The sequence below is a fragment of the Lonchura striata genome, chromosome 6 (assembly GCF_046129695.1).
Source record: "Lonchura striata isolate bLonStr1 chromosome 6, bLonStr1.mat, whole genome shotgun sequence".
Classification (NCBI taxonomy): Eukaryota; Metazoa; Chordata; class Aves; order Passeriformes; family Estrildidae; genus Lonchura; species Lonchura striata.
The window spans coordinates 16,195,170-16,213,592 of record NC_134608.1 but is presented as its reverse complement, the minus strand read 5'-3'; the positions used below and the strand labels follow the sequence as shown (position 1 = coordinate 16,213,592).

General features: G+C 37.9%; 1 protein-coding gene across 1 annotated transcript in view; it reads left to right on the top strand.

The window, feature by feature from the left end:
- SLC24A4 (solute carrier family 24 member 4) overlaps nucleotides 1–18,423 on the top strand; it is an 85,211-nt gene that overhangs the window by 46,038 nt on the left and 20,750 nt on the right. Inside the window, exons 3-12 of the mRNA XM_021531951.3 lie at nucleotides 2,783–2,859; nucleotides 4,030–4,104; nucleotides 5,899–5,983; nucleotides 6,665–6,768; nucleotides 7,504–7,578; nucleotides 8,575–8,600; nucleotides 9,284–9,337; nucleotides 10,389–10,474; nucleotides 15,023–15,192; nucleotides 17,112–17,256. Of these exons, the coding sequence (XP_021387626.1) occupies nucleotides 2,783–2,859; nucleotides 4,030–4,104; nucleotides 5,899–5,983; nucleotides 6,665–6,768; nucleotides 7,504–7,578; nucleotides 8,575–8,600; nucleotides 9,284–9,337; nucleotides 10,389–10,474; nucleotides 15,023–15,192; nucleotides 17,112–17,256 (897 nt within the window). The remainder of the gene's footprint in view (nucleotides 1–2,782; nucleotides 2,860–4,029; nucleotides 4,105–5,898; nucleotides 5,984–6,664; nucleotides 6,769–7,503; nucleotides 7,579–8,574; nucleotides 8,601–9,283; nucleotides 9,338–10,388; nucleotides 10,475–15,022; nucleotides 15,193–17,111; nucleotides 17,257–18,423) is intronic.

The window sequence follows — 18,423 nt, the reverse complement described above, 5'->3', positions numbered from 1 at the left end:
CAGGCTTAGGGGATTCTGAAACTTCACTCCACTGGCAGCCTGCCTGTCAGAGTATGGGTAGGGCATGTGGGAACAATGCTCTCAGGGTACCCAGAATTAATCTGCTAACAGCCTACGTCAGGGCAGGTGTCACCAGCATGCTGGGGTTGCCCCAGCTGCTTCGTGCCAGCTCTTTGCTCCAGAGCCAAGCAGGCAGCTTAGGCTGTGCAGCTGCTCTTGTATTCTGCTCTGAGCCATGCTCTTTGCATGCCTTGTATAGCTCTTCAGCCACAGGCAGCTCAGCCAGAGCTTTTTATCAAAGGTGAATCATGCTTTCTGTCATGCCAAAATCAAGGATTTTTTTATGTCCATGACTCAGAGAAAAAGGCGGTGGCGTCTGCTCCAAGTCGTAACTGGTATAAGGTGCCTTTGTTTCCCCACTCATTTAAGGATTGGAGAGAGGGAACAAGCTAGAGATTGATGCCAATTTCAATATAGACTTGGCGTTCTTGGTGTCCTCCCTTCCTGCTGAGATCCGTGCTGGATAAGATGAGCTGCAGGACCCATAAGTTTGCAACAGTACCAGCAGGATAAATATTTCTGTATTTCTATCTGGTTTTAAAATGATGTGTGTATGTTCCCCTCCTTTTTTTTTGGCAAAGGTTAGCCCCATTAGATGCATTGCTCTTCATTTCATCTCCTTCTCCCATCTGTTATGTCTCTTTTCAGTAGAAACCAAGGAGATGTAGCTCCCACTCAGGCAGACAGATAACTCCATCTCCCATACATGAGCAAATATCTCAGTGTGAAGCAGAGCAGTGCCTTGCTGTGCACATACATCAGATTGTACCACGAGGGCAGACTGCTCTCTCAGACTCTGATAATGTCATATTCCCTCTGTCAGCTTATACAGATGAGGGAATGCCATTGCCCCCCTTAGTTAAGTGTTGTTGAATTCCCAGGCCTAAAATAGGACCCAAGGGAATCCAAACAGCTTTTTCCTGAGAAACCAGGTTATCACAGCAGTAGGTAAGAAAAACAAATAGTTTAAAATACTAAAGCCATGATACAGCTAGTAAATAAAGAACAGTGCATGTAGATAAGGTATACAGAATTTATAGATGATTGTTAGTCCAAACCTGTGATTATTTGGATAATAAAGCCATAAAGACAGCAAATATTGATACAGTAAAACTCTATACTGTACCTTGGAACTCACTGGTAGGTGTCCACTTCATTAAAGAAGAAATCTTGCCTACCAAGCTCCAGAGCTTTGTTTAATTTCCCTGACTTTTATAGAAGATTTTGAAATGTCTCACTGTGAGAAAAACTGCACACCATGAGTTCTTTGTAGAGAGGAGCAATATCTTTGAGAAAAGATGTCTTTGTGTTAGTTCATGTAATATTACCTCTGTGAGACAAGCAGGTGTTTATTACAAGTAGTTATTTATTACTAATGCTGTTATCACCAGAATATACTGTTATCACTGTCTATGAAGCAAGGCAGTTTGCAGTGATGCTGCTTTGCTTTTGTTTTGTGATTGGATGCCTACAGTCGTTTTTATTTTCTGGTTCTTACCTTTGATGTCCTCGGGACTTCTCATTCCCTGTTTGGTATTAACTTCACAGAAGTAAAGTCACCTTAGAAATATTAGAAAAATTGTGATTTTTATTAATGCTTCTTACAATTTTGGTTTATACTAACTTATCAATTTTTAACATTGCACTGTGAAATGTTATACAGTCATCTGAATGAGATTACCAGGTAGGTAATAGCTTCCCAGATGACACATCCAGGTTGCCAAGATAGGGAACAGGGATATATTCCTTCTGCCATGTGGTGGCTGTAAGGGGGTGGCACTTGTAGCACAAAGTGCCTGTGATGGGAGCTGCACACCTTTGCATCCAATTATGTGAAAAGATCTGCCTCATGTGCAGGGTGCTGTTGTCATTGCTAGAGACTCAGGCCAAGGCTCTGTTCTTTGCTGTCCTATATGTGTTCTCACAGCTTGAATGGAGGACACAGAGGACAAAGTGGGGGTTGCAGTGTGAATGGTGTATGTGTGTCCTGAATACATCCATGTGGGCATGGTATTTCAACCAGTGATCTAAGAACAACCATATTGTGTAAGCATCTGTAGATCTGGGTCTTTTCTCCCACTTCCCTTCCATTAAGGAAGTTTTCTTAATGAATTTTTAGTTACTAATCACCTCAGATAATATTAGTTTTTAATAGACAGAATTTATTAAAAAACACATGCCTTGTGTGCTTACTAATTTTTACCATACATTATTTCATGGTAGGGAATAACTTTGAAAATTTTTGCTTTTGTCAGCTGATGTAACTGACAATAAGTTCTTAAAGTTGATAGTATTTCAGTATTCTTTCAGAAGATATTCTACTCTCATGAAGGGAATAGTATTTTATTATAGTAGATATTATATACAGCAGTGTATTACTACAAGGAACCTACTTGCTGTTACATGCATATATGCTTCTGTTGGCATCTTAAAATGTTTATAAGACATATAAAATAGATAAAAGCATTGCAGATTGCTGCATCTTGACCTGTAGTTTGTGAATTATCCTGTACTGTGTTCCTGTAAGAGTGTCAACTGTGATTACACAGTGTCTCAAAACTACAGAGCACTAAAGAAATTCTGAAATGGCAAGCTGTAATATAATACATCAGAAGAGGCACTTATGTTTGGTCATATGTTTCTGCAGATGCTTCCCTATTTTTCATTCTTCCATTTATACATGCTGTGTACATTTTAAAAAAAATAAATGTTTTTCTTTCAGCCATTAATGAGTTTCCTGAAGATATATTTACAAATAAAGAACGTCAGCAAGGAGGAATTCTGCTTCATATCATTGCTGTAAGTTTTTCTCTACTGTGCTTTATTTTTGTTTTCATTTATGTTACTCATTCTACTTTTATTTTTTAATAAGCTATTAATTATAATAGTGACCTTACTAAGTAGAGTTCTCTATATATCAACAAGTTTTTAATAGTTTGATTTGAATATTTCTAATATGAGTACAGTTCCTTAAAAGGCAACACTCTGGGGATGTGGTATAGTGGTGGACTTGGTATTGTTGGATTAACAGTTGAACTTGATGATTTTAAGGGTCTTTTCCAACCTAAATGATTCTGTGACTCCCTGATTTAAGAAAAGGATGCAAGTCTGAATTTGCAGAACCTATGAATTCATTCTCTTGGAGATAAAATCCTGGCAGAATGGATCACATGAATTTTATTTCATGTTATATAGTCAGATTTTAGAATTCCTACACTGATGACATTGAGCATGATGTGGAAGTTTCTTGAGTCTCTTTCTTTTCTTTTATGCCTCTATGCAATAGATGTAATTATAATTTTAAAAACCCCAAACCAGCCTTAAAGAAATATAGAAAATATCATGTGGATTTTTTTTTCTATTGTATTAAAAAACAAAGCAAGTGAGGCCTGCACGCTCCAGTTTTTCATTCCCAGCTCAGGGAAAGTAAAGTATAAAGGAGTTCTGTTTGATAGACACCAGCAGGATTAAGCCCACTGCATAGGCACAGCACATAAAGCTGCATAAAACAGTAGGAGAATCACATGTATGCAGGGAACCAGAATAATTTCTAGGTGTTTTAGTGCAGTGATCCATGGCCAGAATCCACTTATTTCCTGTGTAAATATTTCCTGAATATTGTTAATCAGCCTAGTTTTATTTTCTATTTAATTACTTGGTCTGATAATTAGTTAAAAATATAGAGGATGACTACATAACTCATTATATGAAATCTGTTGTGGCATCCTGTTCTGTTTAAGTGTGGTACCTTTCATATTTTAGGGTCTGACAAGTGTTCCAAATTAGATCTTACATTCGAAAATCTGGTTTTATGTCCTAAATTTTTCAACAGGGAGACTTTTATTTGGAATTAAATAAAAAGTGAAGCTATATATTTCTGCTAGGTTGAATAAAGGTAGCATTACCTTTTTTCCTCTTTTCATATACAGGAAAAATCTGAAGTATTCCCTGAATTTGTTTTCTTTACAGGCTCTTTATATGTTTTACGCTTTGGCCATAGTATGTGATGACTTCTTTGTTCCATCCTTAGAGAAAATTTGTGAGGTATGTTAATGAATATTATTACTCTTTTAGAAATTTATTTAGAGAATATTGTTTAGAGATATTATTTTCCATCAAAAAATGAACCAGTGGTCTGTGCACACTGGTTCCTCTGGCAGAAAAAAAATCAAAGATTTAATGAGACAGATGACAAAGCCCACTCTTAAATGCCTGAATCATGTAATTGGAGAGGTATGGGCTATGGATGAGTTGTATTTATTATTGTACTCCTTTTTTAAAAAGTAACTTGAGGAAAGATACCATAGATAGAAAAATTAATGTGGTGGCTATGCAAATCTTCTTGCACATCTACCACTGTGTCAGGAGAGAGGAAGTATATGTGATCCTAGTATAAAATGAAAAAAAGAGAAAATCCTTAAGAAAATTATGTACCCTGTATATGGAATCAGAATACAGATTTTATATGCAAAAAAAAAAGTAACATAATGCCTTTAGTTTTTGAGAAGGCTTTACAAAATTGCATTTAGGATTCTAATTTAGTTGATTGTGACAGAGTAGAATTAATACATGGCATGTAAATGTTGTGGTGAGTATGATATTGGTGAACAAAATAAATACATAATACAAATGTAGATTGTAACTCCTTTTTAAACATGAAATGAAAATCTCATCTCCTTTGCTTTTAAACAAAAATAAGAGTGAACATTTTCTGAAAAACTCCTGTTTTTTTTTTTTTCTCTAACTAGTTTAAAAGTCTCTTTTCCTGTTGCTAAATGTACTAAATACCTGTTGGTGTTACTCAGAGTTGTAAGCTTACACTCATCAGCAGAACAAATAGAATAATAAGGGAGTAATTAAATACTCAGTTGGGATATTTTCTGTCCCTTTCCAGATGTTCAGTATTCAGCATGCACATTAGATACTATATTTAAGTTATACCAGTTGGTTGTACCAATTACTGGTTACTGATCCTTCATAAAATATTTGCATTTTATCTCACATTCCTGCTGAACATTTAAACAGCTACCAAGAGTTCAGACAGAACACTTAGGTTTGAGTTCCTGCAGCAGTATGACTGGTAGTAGATCATATTTGTGTTTATGTTTTGTCAAGACGTGTAGGATGCCATTATTATCAGCTTAAAATGTTTTCAGGCAAACTGCTTGAAAAATACAAGATTTTTTACTTCTCCTTTTGTCACTAGTTAATTTTCTATCCTTGAAAGAAAAATAGTATACTAAAGATGATCTTAGAGACTCTCAAAAAGGAAAAAACTCTTCCATAAAAAACCATGTTTATAGTTCAAGGGAAAGATCTTCAGACTGCTAAATTGATACAACCCACTTGTGGACCTGCACGTGTTTTTGCTGGTCTGAGAACTCTAAGTTACCTATATCCTATTAGAGCTTAATAGCTCTAATAATAAAAATAGATCAGAAAAATAGATCTCTCCACCACACACCCTCTCTGTGTCTAACTGGACTAATTTTATCTGTGTCAGCGGACTCACTTTTGATTAACACAGTTGAAAAGTGAAGCCAGAATCAAGCCTGCTGTTCATAGGATTTATTCACAAAGGTTGTATTTTTCTGTTACAGGTTTTCATTTTTGAATCTTAGAAGCCCTAAGAGTTGGGGAATTGAATGACTGTGTTTAGAGTTACAGAAGTAAATTAATTAAAACAATTTGAGATGTTTACAATTCTTTTGAATCTGCAGAGATACTTTAATCAGCTCCATGTAAGCCACAATTGGCTATTCATTTACATATATAACTGTAGAGCTCCACAATGTAAATACAACAGCAGTGCTGAAATTGCCAATTGTTTTCTTCTAGAAACTACATTTGAGTGAAGATGTTGCTGGAGCCACATTCATGGCAGCAGGGAGCTCCACCCCAGAACTCTTTGCATCTGTTATAGGTATGGAGCCCACACACAAGCTTTTTTGAGATCTGCTGTTAAAAAATCAGCAGCAGATCAAGCACAGGTACCCATTCTTCTGACAATTTATAATCAGCGATTGCAGCTGTCAGCTAGTCTGTGGTTCATGGTATCATTAACTACTCAAAATATCTCATGAAACTGTGAGTCTTTTCTCAAAACACAGAGCAGAATGTCTGATTCTGAACACAGGACACAAAAGAAGAGATTTATTGAAGTCCCTTGAGAAGTAATTTAATATATTTGGAAATAGATTAAGAGCAGCCCTGAGGAGAAAGACTTGGGGGTGTTGGATGATGAGCTCATCATGATCTGTCACTGTGCAGCCAGTGTGCACTTGCAGCCCAGAAAACCAACTATATCCTGGGCTGCACCAGAAGCAGTGTGGCCAGCAGGCTGAGGGATGTGACACAGCTGAAGACTAAGCTGTCAAACTGTTGAACTAACTAGTTAAGAAATCATTTACTAAAATTATATATGTAGAGGTTCTAATCCACAGATGGGGAGCTGTTAGCTAGACTAAAAACACAAATTCATACACAGAGAAGTGAGCCTTAATTATGAAATGTGTTTTGGCTAATCTTTGAAACAATCTCTACTTCACGAGTAGACCTAAATTAAATGACAGATGTAGTTATGTATAATTTTCTCCCTCTGCAGGTGTATTTATCACTCATGGAGATGTAGGAGTTGGAACCATTGTTGGTTCAGCAGTTTTCAACATCCTCTGCATTGTTGGTGTCTGTGGACTGTTTGCAGGACAGGTTAGTAAGATACTTGTCTTTACAGAGTTCAGTTGCTTACAATTTAGGGGTTTCCATAAGCATATATTTAAAAAAAGGACAAAATCACAGACAAAGATGACATTGTGAAAAACTTCAAAGATTGGAAAGAATTTACAAATGCTTTACAAACAGTGAATGTTTCCAAAAAGTTCAGCTGTAGTGTCAGCACTCTGAACATGTAGCATACAGAGGAAACTGGTTCCTCTTCATACAATAATGTCTTTATAGTCAACTGATCATTGGCATGTGCTGATCCTTCCTGGTACTGATGACAGTCAATGAATCTGGGGCACAAGCATGAGATTTGCTCCATTTACTCAATAGATGGTTAAACTGTTTATCATATCTTTTCAGGTAGTAAGTCAAATATATCCACAAATAAAAGGAACAAGGAACAATTGATTTGCTGCAGTACAATGAATTTTACTTTACAGTTGAAATTATAACCAAATCAAGTATCATTAGTAAGAAATGCATTTCAATAATGGAAGTTTCTATATGATTTTTATTACTGATGTTTATTATAGATCCATTGTCTAACAGACTGATACATCTTCATGGTAGCATGAAACTGCATTTGGTTTCAGAATTGTTGCTAATAATAATAATAATTACTCTGCTTACATACCTAAGTTATTTTAAGATAGGGGCTTTTTTATTTGTTTGTTTTTGAAATCCCATATTTTTCTTGGCTGAAGGTGTGGTGTTTTTCAGGTGGTTTGTCTCACCCAGTGGGCAGTGTTCCGGGATTCTGTATACTACACAATATCTGTCATCGTACTTATTGTGGTAAGTAGCTCTCTTATCACTTACTGTGTTTCAGTGCTTGAATTTTTGGAGGACCAGCCTGCTCACTATTGATACAAACTGGCAAATAATTATTTTCCTAGCTAGTTCTAGTGGCATCTGGAAGTGAGAACTGAGCTCCACAGTGTTGTATAAATATGAAAATTTCATACATCGCCATGGAATATGTGCCCACCATGTCCATCAATGTCCATTCATTTTGTACCTAGGGTTTGTAAAGGTCTGCAGATGAGTAGGATACTAGATACACAGTGCAGATAACACTCTCCTCAGACCTAAGAGACTGCTTGTTGTGGAAGTGAAAAATTTTGAGCTACACATCTGTTTTAAATAGAGAAGGTGGCTGTTTCTTGCTTCTACACAATAATTTTATTTTCAATTCTGGGTAAGTTTTTCCAGGTAGAGCACAGGTGAGATACCACTTTCTTCATCAAGAGCAGTGTAGTAGTTGTTGAATGTACACATTTAACGTGTCTGGTGGCAAGGCAGGGAAAAATCCATTAGTCTGTATTTTGTAATGCAAGTGGATCACTAGCTGTGTATTCAGTAACAGCAGTTGCACAGGGTGGAACAAAATGTGTATAACCACTTGACCCAAAAGAAGTAAAATGGCTGCCTGCTCTGCTACAGCCAGTCTAGCTGCTAAAAGGACTCCAGAGTTAAATTGTTTTGGAATAAGTGACTTTACTGTCATTTGCACAGGATAGCATGTGGGTATATTAGTACGTATCTGCCTGTCTTTAACATGCTTGCACCATTTTCCTTAATAGTTCTTAAAACAGCCACTGGCAGAGACCCAGACCTTGTTCACAAGGTTTGTATTTTGTGAGGGGCACAGTCCATACAGTGGAAGTTCTGGTTAGAACGGGTCAAAACTTGGGTAGGTCTGTCTAGATGTGGCTGATATATTCTGAAGAAATTTGACAGTTTTTGAGATAGATCAGAGAAATTTATGTTTCCTTTTTTTCCTTCTTCTAGTTCATATATGATGAGAAAATAGAATGGTAAGTTGTATAAATTATTCCATGCACTCCTGTATTTGCCACAAGGCTCACTAGAAAATAGAGTTGCAGTGCAATTGACTTTCATTCTACACACTGAGAGTATGAGCTGGATTGAAATCCTCTGTATTTTGTTTGGGCTTAGTTTTTATGATGGTCACAGAGAACAAAAAGAAAATGTAAGAGCCAGGAAAGATTAAGGAAGTACATAGGCTCTGTGTAAGGCCTGAAGATTCCCATGTGCAGAGAGGGTAACCAAAACTCTTCTGCTTGGATTCTGATTTTTAACATTTATGAGATGCCAGGTGTTCCAATGAACACTCCAGTGTGAATCCTAGAGGAAGATCACAGCACTGTTAGAAACAGTGCTCTCAAAGTTCCTGGCCAGTGCTTCAGCACTGAATTGCAAAAGGCCTTGGTGTTATGATCCTCAGAGGGTAGCTATGGTTTCAGTCTGTATAGCACATTTCTGAAATACATGCATTGCATTTTATTTGCATGTTTATCAAAACTTGAGAGTCTGCTTCCTCTCTCATACTGCTGAGACACCATCTAATCTTAATGATGTGAGTCCTGTGTGCACAAATGTGACTTGTACCAGATGTTTAAGGCACACTCCTACATAAAACTTGTAAAGCATACAGCTGTTTGAATGGCCTTCTAACACTTCTTTCTGTCTTTTTGAGGTGGGAAAGCCTTGTACTCATCATTATGTATTCATTCTACATACTTATCATGAAGTAAGTACTTCTCCTTGCTGTACCCTTTAGATGTTAACTAACCATCATTCTTTTGGTCTTGTTTTGTCCTTGGCCTTCCTCCCTGAGAGCAGTACAGCCAGTCGTGTTTCTGTGTTAGATCTGTTGACTTTTATGCTTTACCACTTTAATTCTATGTTTGTGCTTAATCAGCAGCAAATACTTTCATGCATCCTTTTCATAGTGCACAGAGGTAAAGTAGCTTTTAGAAAAAGTTGAGAAAAATCTTATTTATACAAAGGTATACAAAAAGTTTGCAGGGCGCTTTGGATTGTAAACACTTATCATGTCAGCTCTTACACATATTATATACTCCCTGGAGAACGAGGTCAAATAACATTAGATAGAGTGCTAAGCATGTATTTATCTTCAGACCATCTCATCTTAGTTGTTTACTGATGTCTTTTTCTGTTGTGTCACTGCCTCTGACAGGAGAGTCAGAGGTCTGACTGTTACTGCTAGTGTCTGTGAGTCCATCCTTCTATTGCAAGTTGCTTAGACTTATATCCCTCACAAATCACCCTGTTGGAACTCCCTTTTCTCCTACATCAAGTCTTAGCAGAGCTCATTGACAGCCCTCTTCGATCCCACCCTAGTGCTAAAATAGATATATTCTGTCTTTAGAAGGGTATGGTGAGCAGTCTCAGAAATGCTCAAGAACCCTCCCACAGGGAACACAGTACTGAAGGAAACAGTAAGGTGAATTGTGAGCTGATGCAGGAGGAAAGAAGCTGCTCTATAGTGAGTGTCCTGGCTCCAAAATCAACAGCTCCCTTGTTTTACCTTCACTAAATCTGCTCTAGTGCCTTTTTACAGTTCGCTGTAGGTCATGAGAGATAGGTGCAGTCCTTGCTTTCCTATCAGCTTGCCACTGAGTTGGACAGTCCTTTCTCTTCACTCCTTATTAATTGTCAGAGAACATGCATCTAGGCTTTCCTGCTTGCCTGCATAAGTTGTTCTCAGATAGTTTGAAAGTTTGTGAAGAAAATATAAAAATCCAACCTTTTTAGAGACCTTTTCTTTGCACTTTCAGGTACAATGTGAGGATGCAAAATTTCTTCAGCCTTAAAAGCAAGAATGTTGGAAATGGTGACACAGTCAACAATGAGCTGGAAGATGGTAATAAATGTTATGCCTCTAGTTGTGATGACCCATCCATTCCATTACTATGGAAAGGTAAGGCTGAGCAGACAGGACTTGGAAAAACAGTAGTTCACAGGATATCCTTTTTATTTATTTTATGCAGATCAAAACAATGTCAGTATTCAATTGTAAGCAGGGTTAACTTGATAATTCAGCAGTCAGATTGCCACATTAGAAAAAGTTTTGTTTTTTTTTTTTCTATATTCTGAAAAAAGCTGCTTTGCACATTGGCAATTTTGCTCCCTTTTTATCTCCTGTTCTGTGATGATCTACAACATTGTGAAAGAAATACAGTTTTTTTGCCAAGAAGAAAACAATTTTCACTTCAAAAATTAGTTTGGATTGAGAAGTTGAGATGTGCATGTTGAAGGGAATTACATGGGCAGATCTGTGGGCACGAGGGGTTACATGTTGAGTTCAGATCCTCAGAAGACTGGTTTTCACATGCCTAAATACTCTGTATACCTCACCAGACACAGATGTAAAATTCAAAAATGCAGGTTCTTTGCTATTTGTGTTTTTGTCATAAAGGAAAGAAGATGATATCCAGCTTGTGGTACTGAAAGTAAGCAAAAATATCTGGGTATTTTTGGCTTGCTTTCTAAGCCTGTTTTTATATTTGTCTTACCTCTCTTCTCTTCCATTCTCCCTTTTCTCTGTAGAGTAAAATTCTTCCCCTTTCAAAGCACAAACCATGTAATTTAGTAAGCAGTTGGGCTGCTCTTAATAAGTGAGGTCTCCTCACTTTGTTCTTTGCACACATCTCCCATTCTAGGAGGCTGAGCTCATCAGCAATGTCAGTAGCATTTGAAAGACCCCCATGTAATAACAAATAATGCCAAACAGGAATTTAGAACAGACTCAGACAATCCCACTCTTTTCTGCTTTTAGTGTTTAGGCTGGGATTTCTTTAAGTTACAGGTATACAGGTAGCTATACCTGTAGGTATAGGTTTATTCAGTGACAGCATACTGCTGCTCTGGTCCTAGATAAGGTGTTTAGACAATACTCATTTAAAATTATTTCTCATAGGACATTATAGCATGATTAAATGATGGTGACTTTGAAATACTTCCATCTAATTTTATACTGAACTTTTGGGAGCATTGACTCTGATACAGTGAGGTCTGTAACTTGGATGTGGATTTGTGTCCATGCAAGGTTCTGCAGATACTTCCTGTATTCAAGTGAGAAGAGGGTAATCCAGTTAAACACCACTGATATTAGTGGATTTTAGTTTTAAGGAATTTGTTGGGTTCTGATGTCATCTCCCAGCAGGCTCTCCTCTCTAGCCCTTGTGGTAAAGACACAATCGCACAGGCTGCTTGCCTGTCCATCTGTTCCCTTTTCAAGGAAATGTGTAGATTATTGAATGCTTGTGAAGAACATGCAGAAAAGAAGCAATAAAGCTCCACTAGCAACTGTCCACGTCAGATTTATTTTCTGATTTTGCCTCAAAGATGCACTGATACTGCAGTTTCAGTCAGATTCCCTTTGCCTTCTCCAGCACCCATTACACAAATACGTGCATTGGAGGGACAATTGCTCAAAGAGCCAGAGTGTAGATACTGTAGATACTGTCACAGGCAAACATGCCTGAAAAAGTACAGAAAGAAGAGATTAAGGATTTGGAGTGAGCAGTGGGAGGGGAGGATGGCAGTGTTAGTCTGACTGCTTTATGTGTCAAGATGCTGTCCTAGAAAACTATCACATGGCTGCCTCCATCTTCTTCCCTCCTGTTCTCTCAAAATATGCCATGACCCATCAGTGACTCCCTCTTAGTTGGCACATGCTGGCTTCACAAGCTGAGCTGCATTTCCCCCAGCAGCAGCTTTCAGAAAGGAGCACTGCTAACAGCAAGGAGAGAATTGGGGCTGGCCTCTGCCTTGCACTGGTTAGCAGTTTTAGGATCCACCAAAAAACCTCCCTTATGCTTGCAAAGTTCATGACTTTCAAGAGCTTCCAGTGGTACAATATAAAACATTTCATCACTCAAGTTTCAGAAAGAAAAAGGAGAGATTTTCACCATAAGAAAAATTTCATTTCAAGGATGAGTTGTGCACACACAGGTAAAGGCAAACTAGATGTACTTTGTAAATACTGCTCCAATTTTCAAAGCACAAATGTGTATTACCCTTGACTTTCATTGTGTTGACCCAAATTTCCACCAGGTGGCATGGTTTGACCCCTGCCTGAAACCAGAAACTTGGGCAAAAGTGGGTTTCTGAAGGACTGGGTTTCAGAGCTAAAGTCATCGAAAGCTTTCTGTTGATTTTGTCAGGGTTGTTGGTGATGAACCTTTGATAGTGAGCAATGAGTTTGTTGGAAAGAAAAGCTGTTGTCAGTAGAGTTTTTTTTTAAGGATTGTCCAAAGTAGAAGTGTAAAAGGCTTTTCTCCTTTTCACGTTTCTTAAGACAACTTTTAGATGGGGTCCATACTATATGGGGCTAAGATATGTGGGTTTCTTTACAGGCATAGGGAGTCAAACTGAAAATAATGAAAATAATAAGAGCAATGTGCCACAGTAAGTCAGAATAGCTGCAGTACTTAAATACATATTTAGTACAAGGGATTCTACAGCAGCGCTGAGTTTTTTATTATGGTACTTTTCTCAAAGCTGAATGTTTGTTTGCTCACTGTCTTCATAGGGCTCTAAGAAAACAGTTTCCGAGTAACTTCAGTGCTCCCATGTTTTTCATGTCACTGTAAGATGAAGCATTTTAGTTAATTCTCTGGAGGAACTCACTTGGGAACAGTTAATCTGATGAGACTGGAACCTTTTTGTCCTTACTACCATTGCTGTCAAATATTTATTTTTCCTTAACTAAAGCAAATGTTAAGTTTATGTGGTTGAGTCCTGATTGTGAGGGCTGATTACTAGGAAACCTGTCTGGCTGTATATTCCTGCACAGAAAAGCTGCTACACTCCAAGAGTCACTGGAGTGGATGTGCTCCTTATTTGCATCATCAGCCACAGTACTCAGCAAGGCTAATTTGGTTTAGATGTTGAAATAGAGGAGGATAATTGCTCCCTTACATTTAGCAAAAAAATACTGTTAGTTCTATTCTGTATTAGAGATCATAAGCTGCAAGCACGACTCCAGAGTGGATTCTTTGAGGAAGACACATTTCTTTGTGAAACCAGAGATCTTACATTTATGACACTTCAGGTGACCCCAGTGTACTCACTGAACAGATTTTAGTGAAGCAAGGCAAGACACTCAAATGCTTGGAAGGGTGAAAGTTACAGATGTTTATTGGTGATTTACAGGCTTGCTGGTTTTTCTTGTTGAATCATTATGGAGAATGTGTTTCTTCAACTGCAAATGTGCTAGAAGATGCTTGAGACGGCAAAGCCTTTATTGCATGATGTGACTTAGATGCATGCAGGAATCCAGTCTTCCTGAAAAACAAAAATATTCAACACTGTAACAATGCAAAAGAGTAACAATATAGGCTTCTGTATGTTTAGAACAGATCCATTTTAATTCCATTGTTTGAGTTGAATGTTTTCTTAGATTTCCTTTGCTTCCTGACTGGAACCATGCACTAATTATCTTTCACTTCTACCTCCTAAATTCTCCTCCTCTTCCTAATGTAAGTAACAATGCAAAAGGGGAGGGAGAGGGGGAGGCCAAGCTAAGCAAAGCAGAAAACAAGCTGTAAAGATTTTTTTTTCTGTACATATTATTATATGTAATAATTAATATTTATTATGGTCATGTATGTATTTCCTGCCCTGCTTTCTAACACCACATGGGTATGTCTCCTGTCTGCTGAGCCTTGCTGTGCTTGCTATGTGTAGTCTGTAGCATTTGTGAGAATATTGGTTTGTTGGTGATCTCCTAAAGTCCTTGCCTGTACTTGTGTTGATTCCCAATAAAATTTTGTCTCTACGTGTTCTTAACATGGTAGAAATTTTTTAACTTTGTAATCTTAAACTTGGTACAGAATCCTTTATATTAACAAAGGCTTACTTTGTTAGTTAGTTAGAACCGTAGATTTGTTCTTGAAAATTCTTGTCATAATTTCAAATGTTTTCATGTGGGAGATACTGGTAATATTCTGTGAAGGTAAAGTGAAGATTTCCAGGAGTGAGCACAACATTAGGGCCTTCTGAATGTGCAGCACCTTGATCCAATGGAATAGCTTTAGAGGTTTCAGGAGTGCTTTCTACACTGCCACAGTGCAAACTTCTAGAAAAAGGGTACAAAACTCTAGTGGGACATAAGCAAAGACAACTGGTACTACAGCATGAACAGCTGGGGGAAAACTGCTCCCACTAATCTGACAGTGACTTGGTGGCTGCCTTAGTAGAGGGAAATCCTTTTCCAGCATGTGATCTAAACACAGAGCACAACTGATGAGGAGATTTGCCAGGCTGCAGAAATATTAAAGTCACTCATAAATTCTGGCATTCAGATAAATGTTTCCCCCACCTGAGCCTGGAAAGACCTGACTCTGGATGGTGGGACACATGGTGGGTCAGTTGCACTGCTAACTCTGTCCCTTGTGATCATTAGTGAAGGGGATCCAGCAGTATGGCAAAAACAGTGTTGTGATGGTGGATGAGATAATCTGCTCCAGTCCTCCCAAATACCGGTTCCCTGAAGCTGGATTACGGATTATGATCACAAATAAGTTTGGACCACGCACCAGAATGCGGATGGCAAGCAGACTCATCATTAATGAGGTACGTTCATTAGGAAAACAGAAAATGACCATGAGGCAGAGGGGTTACCAAAGAGCTGTGCTCATAGTGATGTTGGAATTTAGATTCTCCCATGTTCCTACGGTTGGGAGAGAACTATGTCTTTCTCAAGCAGCTATATGAGAACAGATTTGAAGATTGATTCCCAGCTGATGATGTTGCCTGTTTTAACGGGAGGGCAGTCAAATCGGAGGGACTACCTTACCTCTCTGACAGAAGATGTTTACTTCAGTGTGTGTGTGTGCAAATGTGCACATTTAGATTATATCTATAGCAGAGTAATTGGTTTGGATTATTACAAAAGTGGTTAGGATAATTGACAAGACAACCAAAAATTTTTAAAACTGCTCTTGTATTATTAACACTTCAGGATTCCTTCAGAGATTTGCCTTCCTATTTGGTATTCACTGTAGTTGTCAACTCAAAGTAAAAATGGACCAAAATATTGTCATGAGTGGAATTTGCCCTGGACAGTTTCAGTTATCTCTTACTTGATATATTGTCATGAGCGTATATTGCTTGTTGCATACCCTGCAGCTGAAGTGACTTGGCAAGTGTGGCTGTTCCGAACTTGCTGGAGCACTAGGGGTAAAATCTTTAGCCTACCTACCTTGGGTTTTATGAAGGCAGAATTTTATAGTTTGCTCCCGCAATATCAAATCTGAGAGCTAGTAAATAGTTTTCAACATCATAACACAGTTCATGTGTTTAGCCAGCCTTATGAATTCCATAATAAAAGCAAGCACCATTAATACCTTTTTAACAAAAATTCAGTTTGACAGTAGAATAGTGAAAGATGTTATGGTCAGGAGTAGAAGATCAGACCAGGCACATGGCAACAGTTGACTCTGTAATCCTTGAAGTCAATTCATTGATCAGTGAAAAATTCTTAATGGCTGTGTGGGTAGGAAGCTGATACTTGGCCCTTTCAACATCTGCAAAAAAACATTCTCTAAACTTGAGCATTTTGGATATATGGTCTTACGTATTCTCACTTATATATTCACAAGTTTTGCAAAGTATTCACATAGGATTTTTTTCTCTTTTTCACTAGAGTATGTTGATACTACTTTCAGAATTTTTTTTTGCAGTTTGTGCAGTTACCTTATTTTTCAAGGCGTTTCAGAGCACTTTTCAGGAGTTGATAGTTTGTCAGGAAAAGAGAACACTTACCAACCCTGCATTACCTCATCTAATGAATTAAAATAATTATTTTTTTATAAAAGTAAGAACTTACTGTTGCATCTAACATTCTCCAGTGCATGAGTGGGTATATAAACTGATGTTTAAAACCTATACTTGTAATTGTTTTACTGTGTGTTGGAACTGCAGCAATTCTTATACATTTCTGCAGGGCCAATTATGAGCTTCATATACTTGGACAAGGGCAAGAAGGATTAGTCTTGCTTTTGAAATTAAAAATAGGAAGTTCAAATTTACCTCAGTGTATGGAGTTGAGAGGGAGGGAGAAGAGTTGGATCTGAGAAGGAGAGCTCCTAGATAATGAGTCATTCATAAGCCAACTCTTAATTGTGCAGAGGTGTCTTGAGTGTTACCATTTAATTATGGTGCTATTGCTGGTATGAGTGGGAGCTGTTGAGTGAGAAGTGCTTTAGAATACCACATTGGTGCAAACATGGGTGGAACAATAAGTGTTACAACATTCTCCATCATGGCTTGAAAGACTCCTGCCAGTAATTTTGAAGTGGATGGTTAACCTGGTGAAGGCTGATGCCTGCTGAAGACAGGTAGGCCACTGACAGGTTTGTTGTTGACTGAAAGGAAAACTTTGAGGAGAAACTTCATGGCTCATGTCACTGGGGCTGGACAGAGAGCAAAACTCAGATGTCACAAAGTAAATACTTCCTGAACTATGGCAGTTTTGTGTTTTGACACTGCAGCGCCAGCGGTTAATCCAATCTGCCAATGGCTCAAGCAAAGCTCTTCAGAACAGGAGACAAGAGAATATTGAAAATGGAAACATCCCTGTGGGGAACCAAGAGGAGGAAAATGAACAGGACAGTCTAACTCCATTTTCAGTGCCAGGTAAGGCACTACTACTTTCTAGATGTTTATAGTACTGAAAAAGAAGATATTTTAAATGCCAAATGCTGGGTTGTAAGAAAGACAGCCTGTGGGGAAAGAGGAGGAAAGGAATTGGTTTGACTGTCTGAAGGGTGGATTTGCTGGCAGTAAAACTGAGGTGGAGGCTTGGTGGCTAAAAGCAGATCTTAGGAAAGTGTTTTCCAGTCATCATGGACGGCCGTGGTAGAAGTGCTGATTTGCCAGAGGTGAAGGGAAACAGGAAAGGGAAGTTTATATTGAAACATGTCAGAATGACCTCATGAGCACTGCAGCACAAGTCATTTTGAAGTCAACAATTAACAATGACTTGCTGGAAATTGCTAAGCCAGAAGCACGTTGGTGTACATTGAAATTGTTTTAATGACTGTAGTGGGGGAGGCTTCTTGGACAAAAAGGAGAGAGAGAATGAGTGTTTAAAATTGTTAGAATAGCTGTATGCAATAGTATTCACCTTTTAAAATTTTTTGGTGTAAAGGAATTTTTTTTTTTAATTCTTTGGTGTAAAGGGCTATGTATAACCAACCTCTCAACGCTGGTGCCCTTGGCACATTGCAGGTTGATTTCTGCCCAAATGCTTTGGAGATTACACAGCAGAGATTAGATCAGCCCTCACAGACATGTGGTTTGTCACATAATTACTGTTTAACCTAAGTATTGCTTGGCATGGATAAATACCACATCCAGTGAAAAAGAAGCATTTTCCATGTTATATCTAACTTCTTAGCAATTCCATTTCTTCATTCGCTGTCATTGTAAAAGAGATGTTTGTGATTGAACAAACATTGAAGCATATTGTGTGAAGACTAGATGATAATGTATGTTTTCCTGTGTTAGTGTGCTCCCCCTAGCTAGCTTCTTATAGTCACCAGTTATGGATTGGAGTGAGGAATGGAAGCAAACTAATTCACTGAAGATAGGCCCATTAGATGAGCTTCTGTTCATTCATGAGATAGTGAAAAAATACTTTTATTTTGTGGCAAACTAGCAGGATCCAAGTCAGCAATATGCTTGTGCACCTGAGCATGTTAATGACAAGAGTAGTAGTAATAATAATAATAGTAATAACAACAGAAACTAATAAACAACTTCTAAAAAGGAAAAATGTCTCCCCAAACAATCTAAACATAA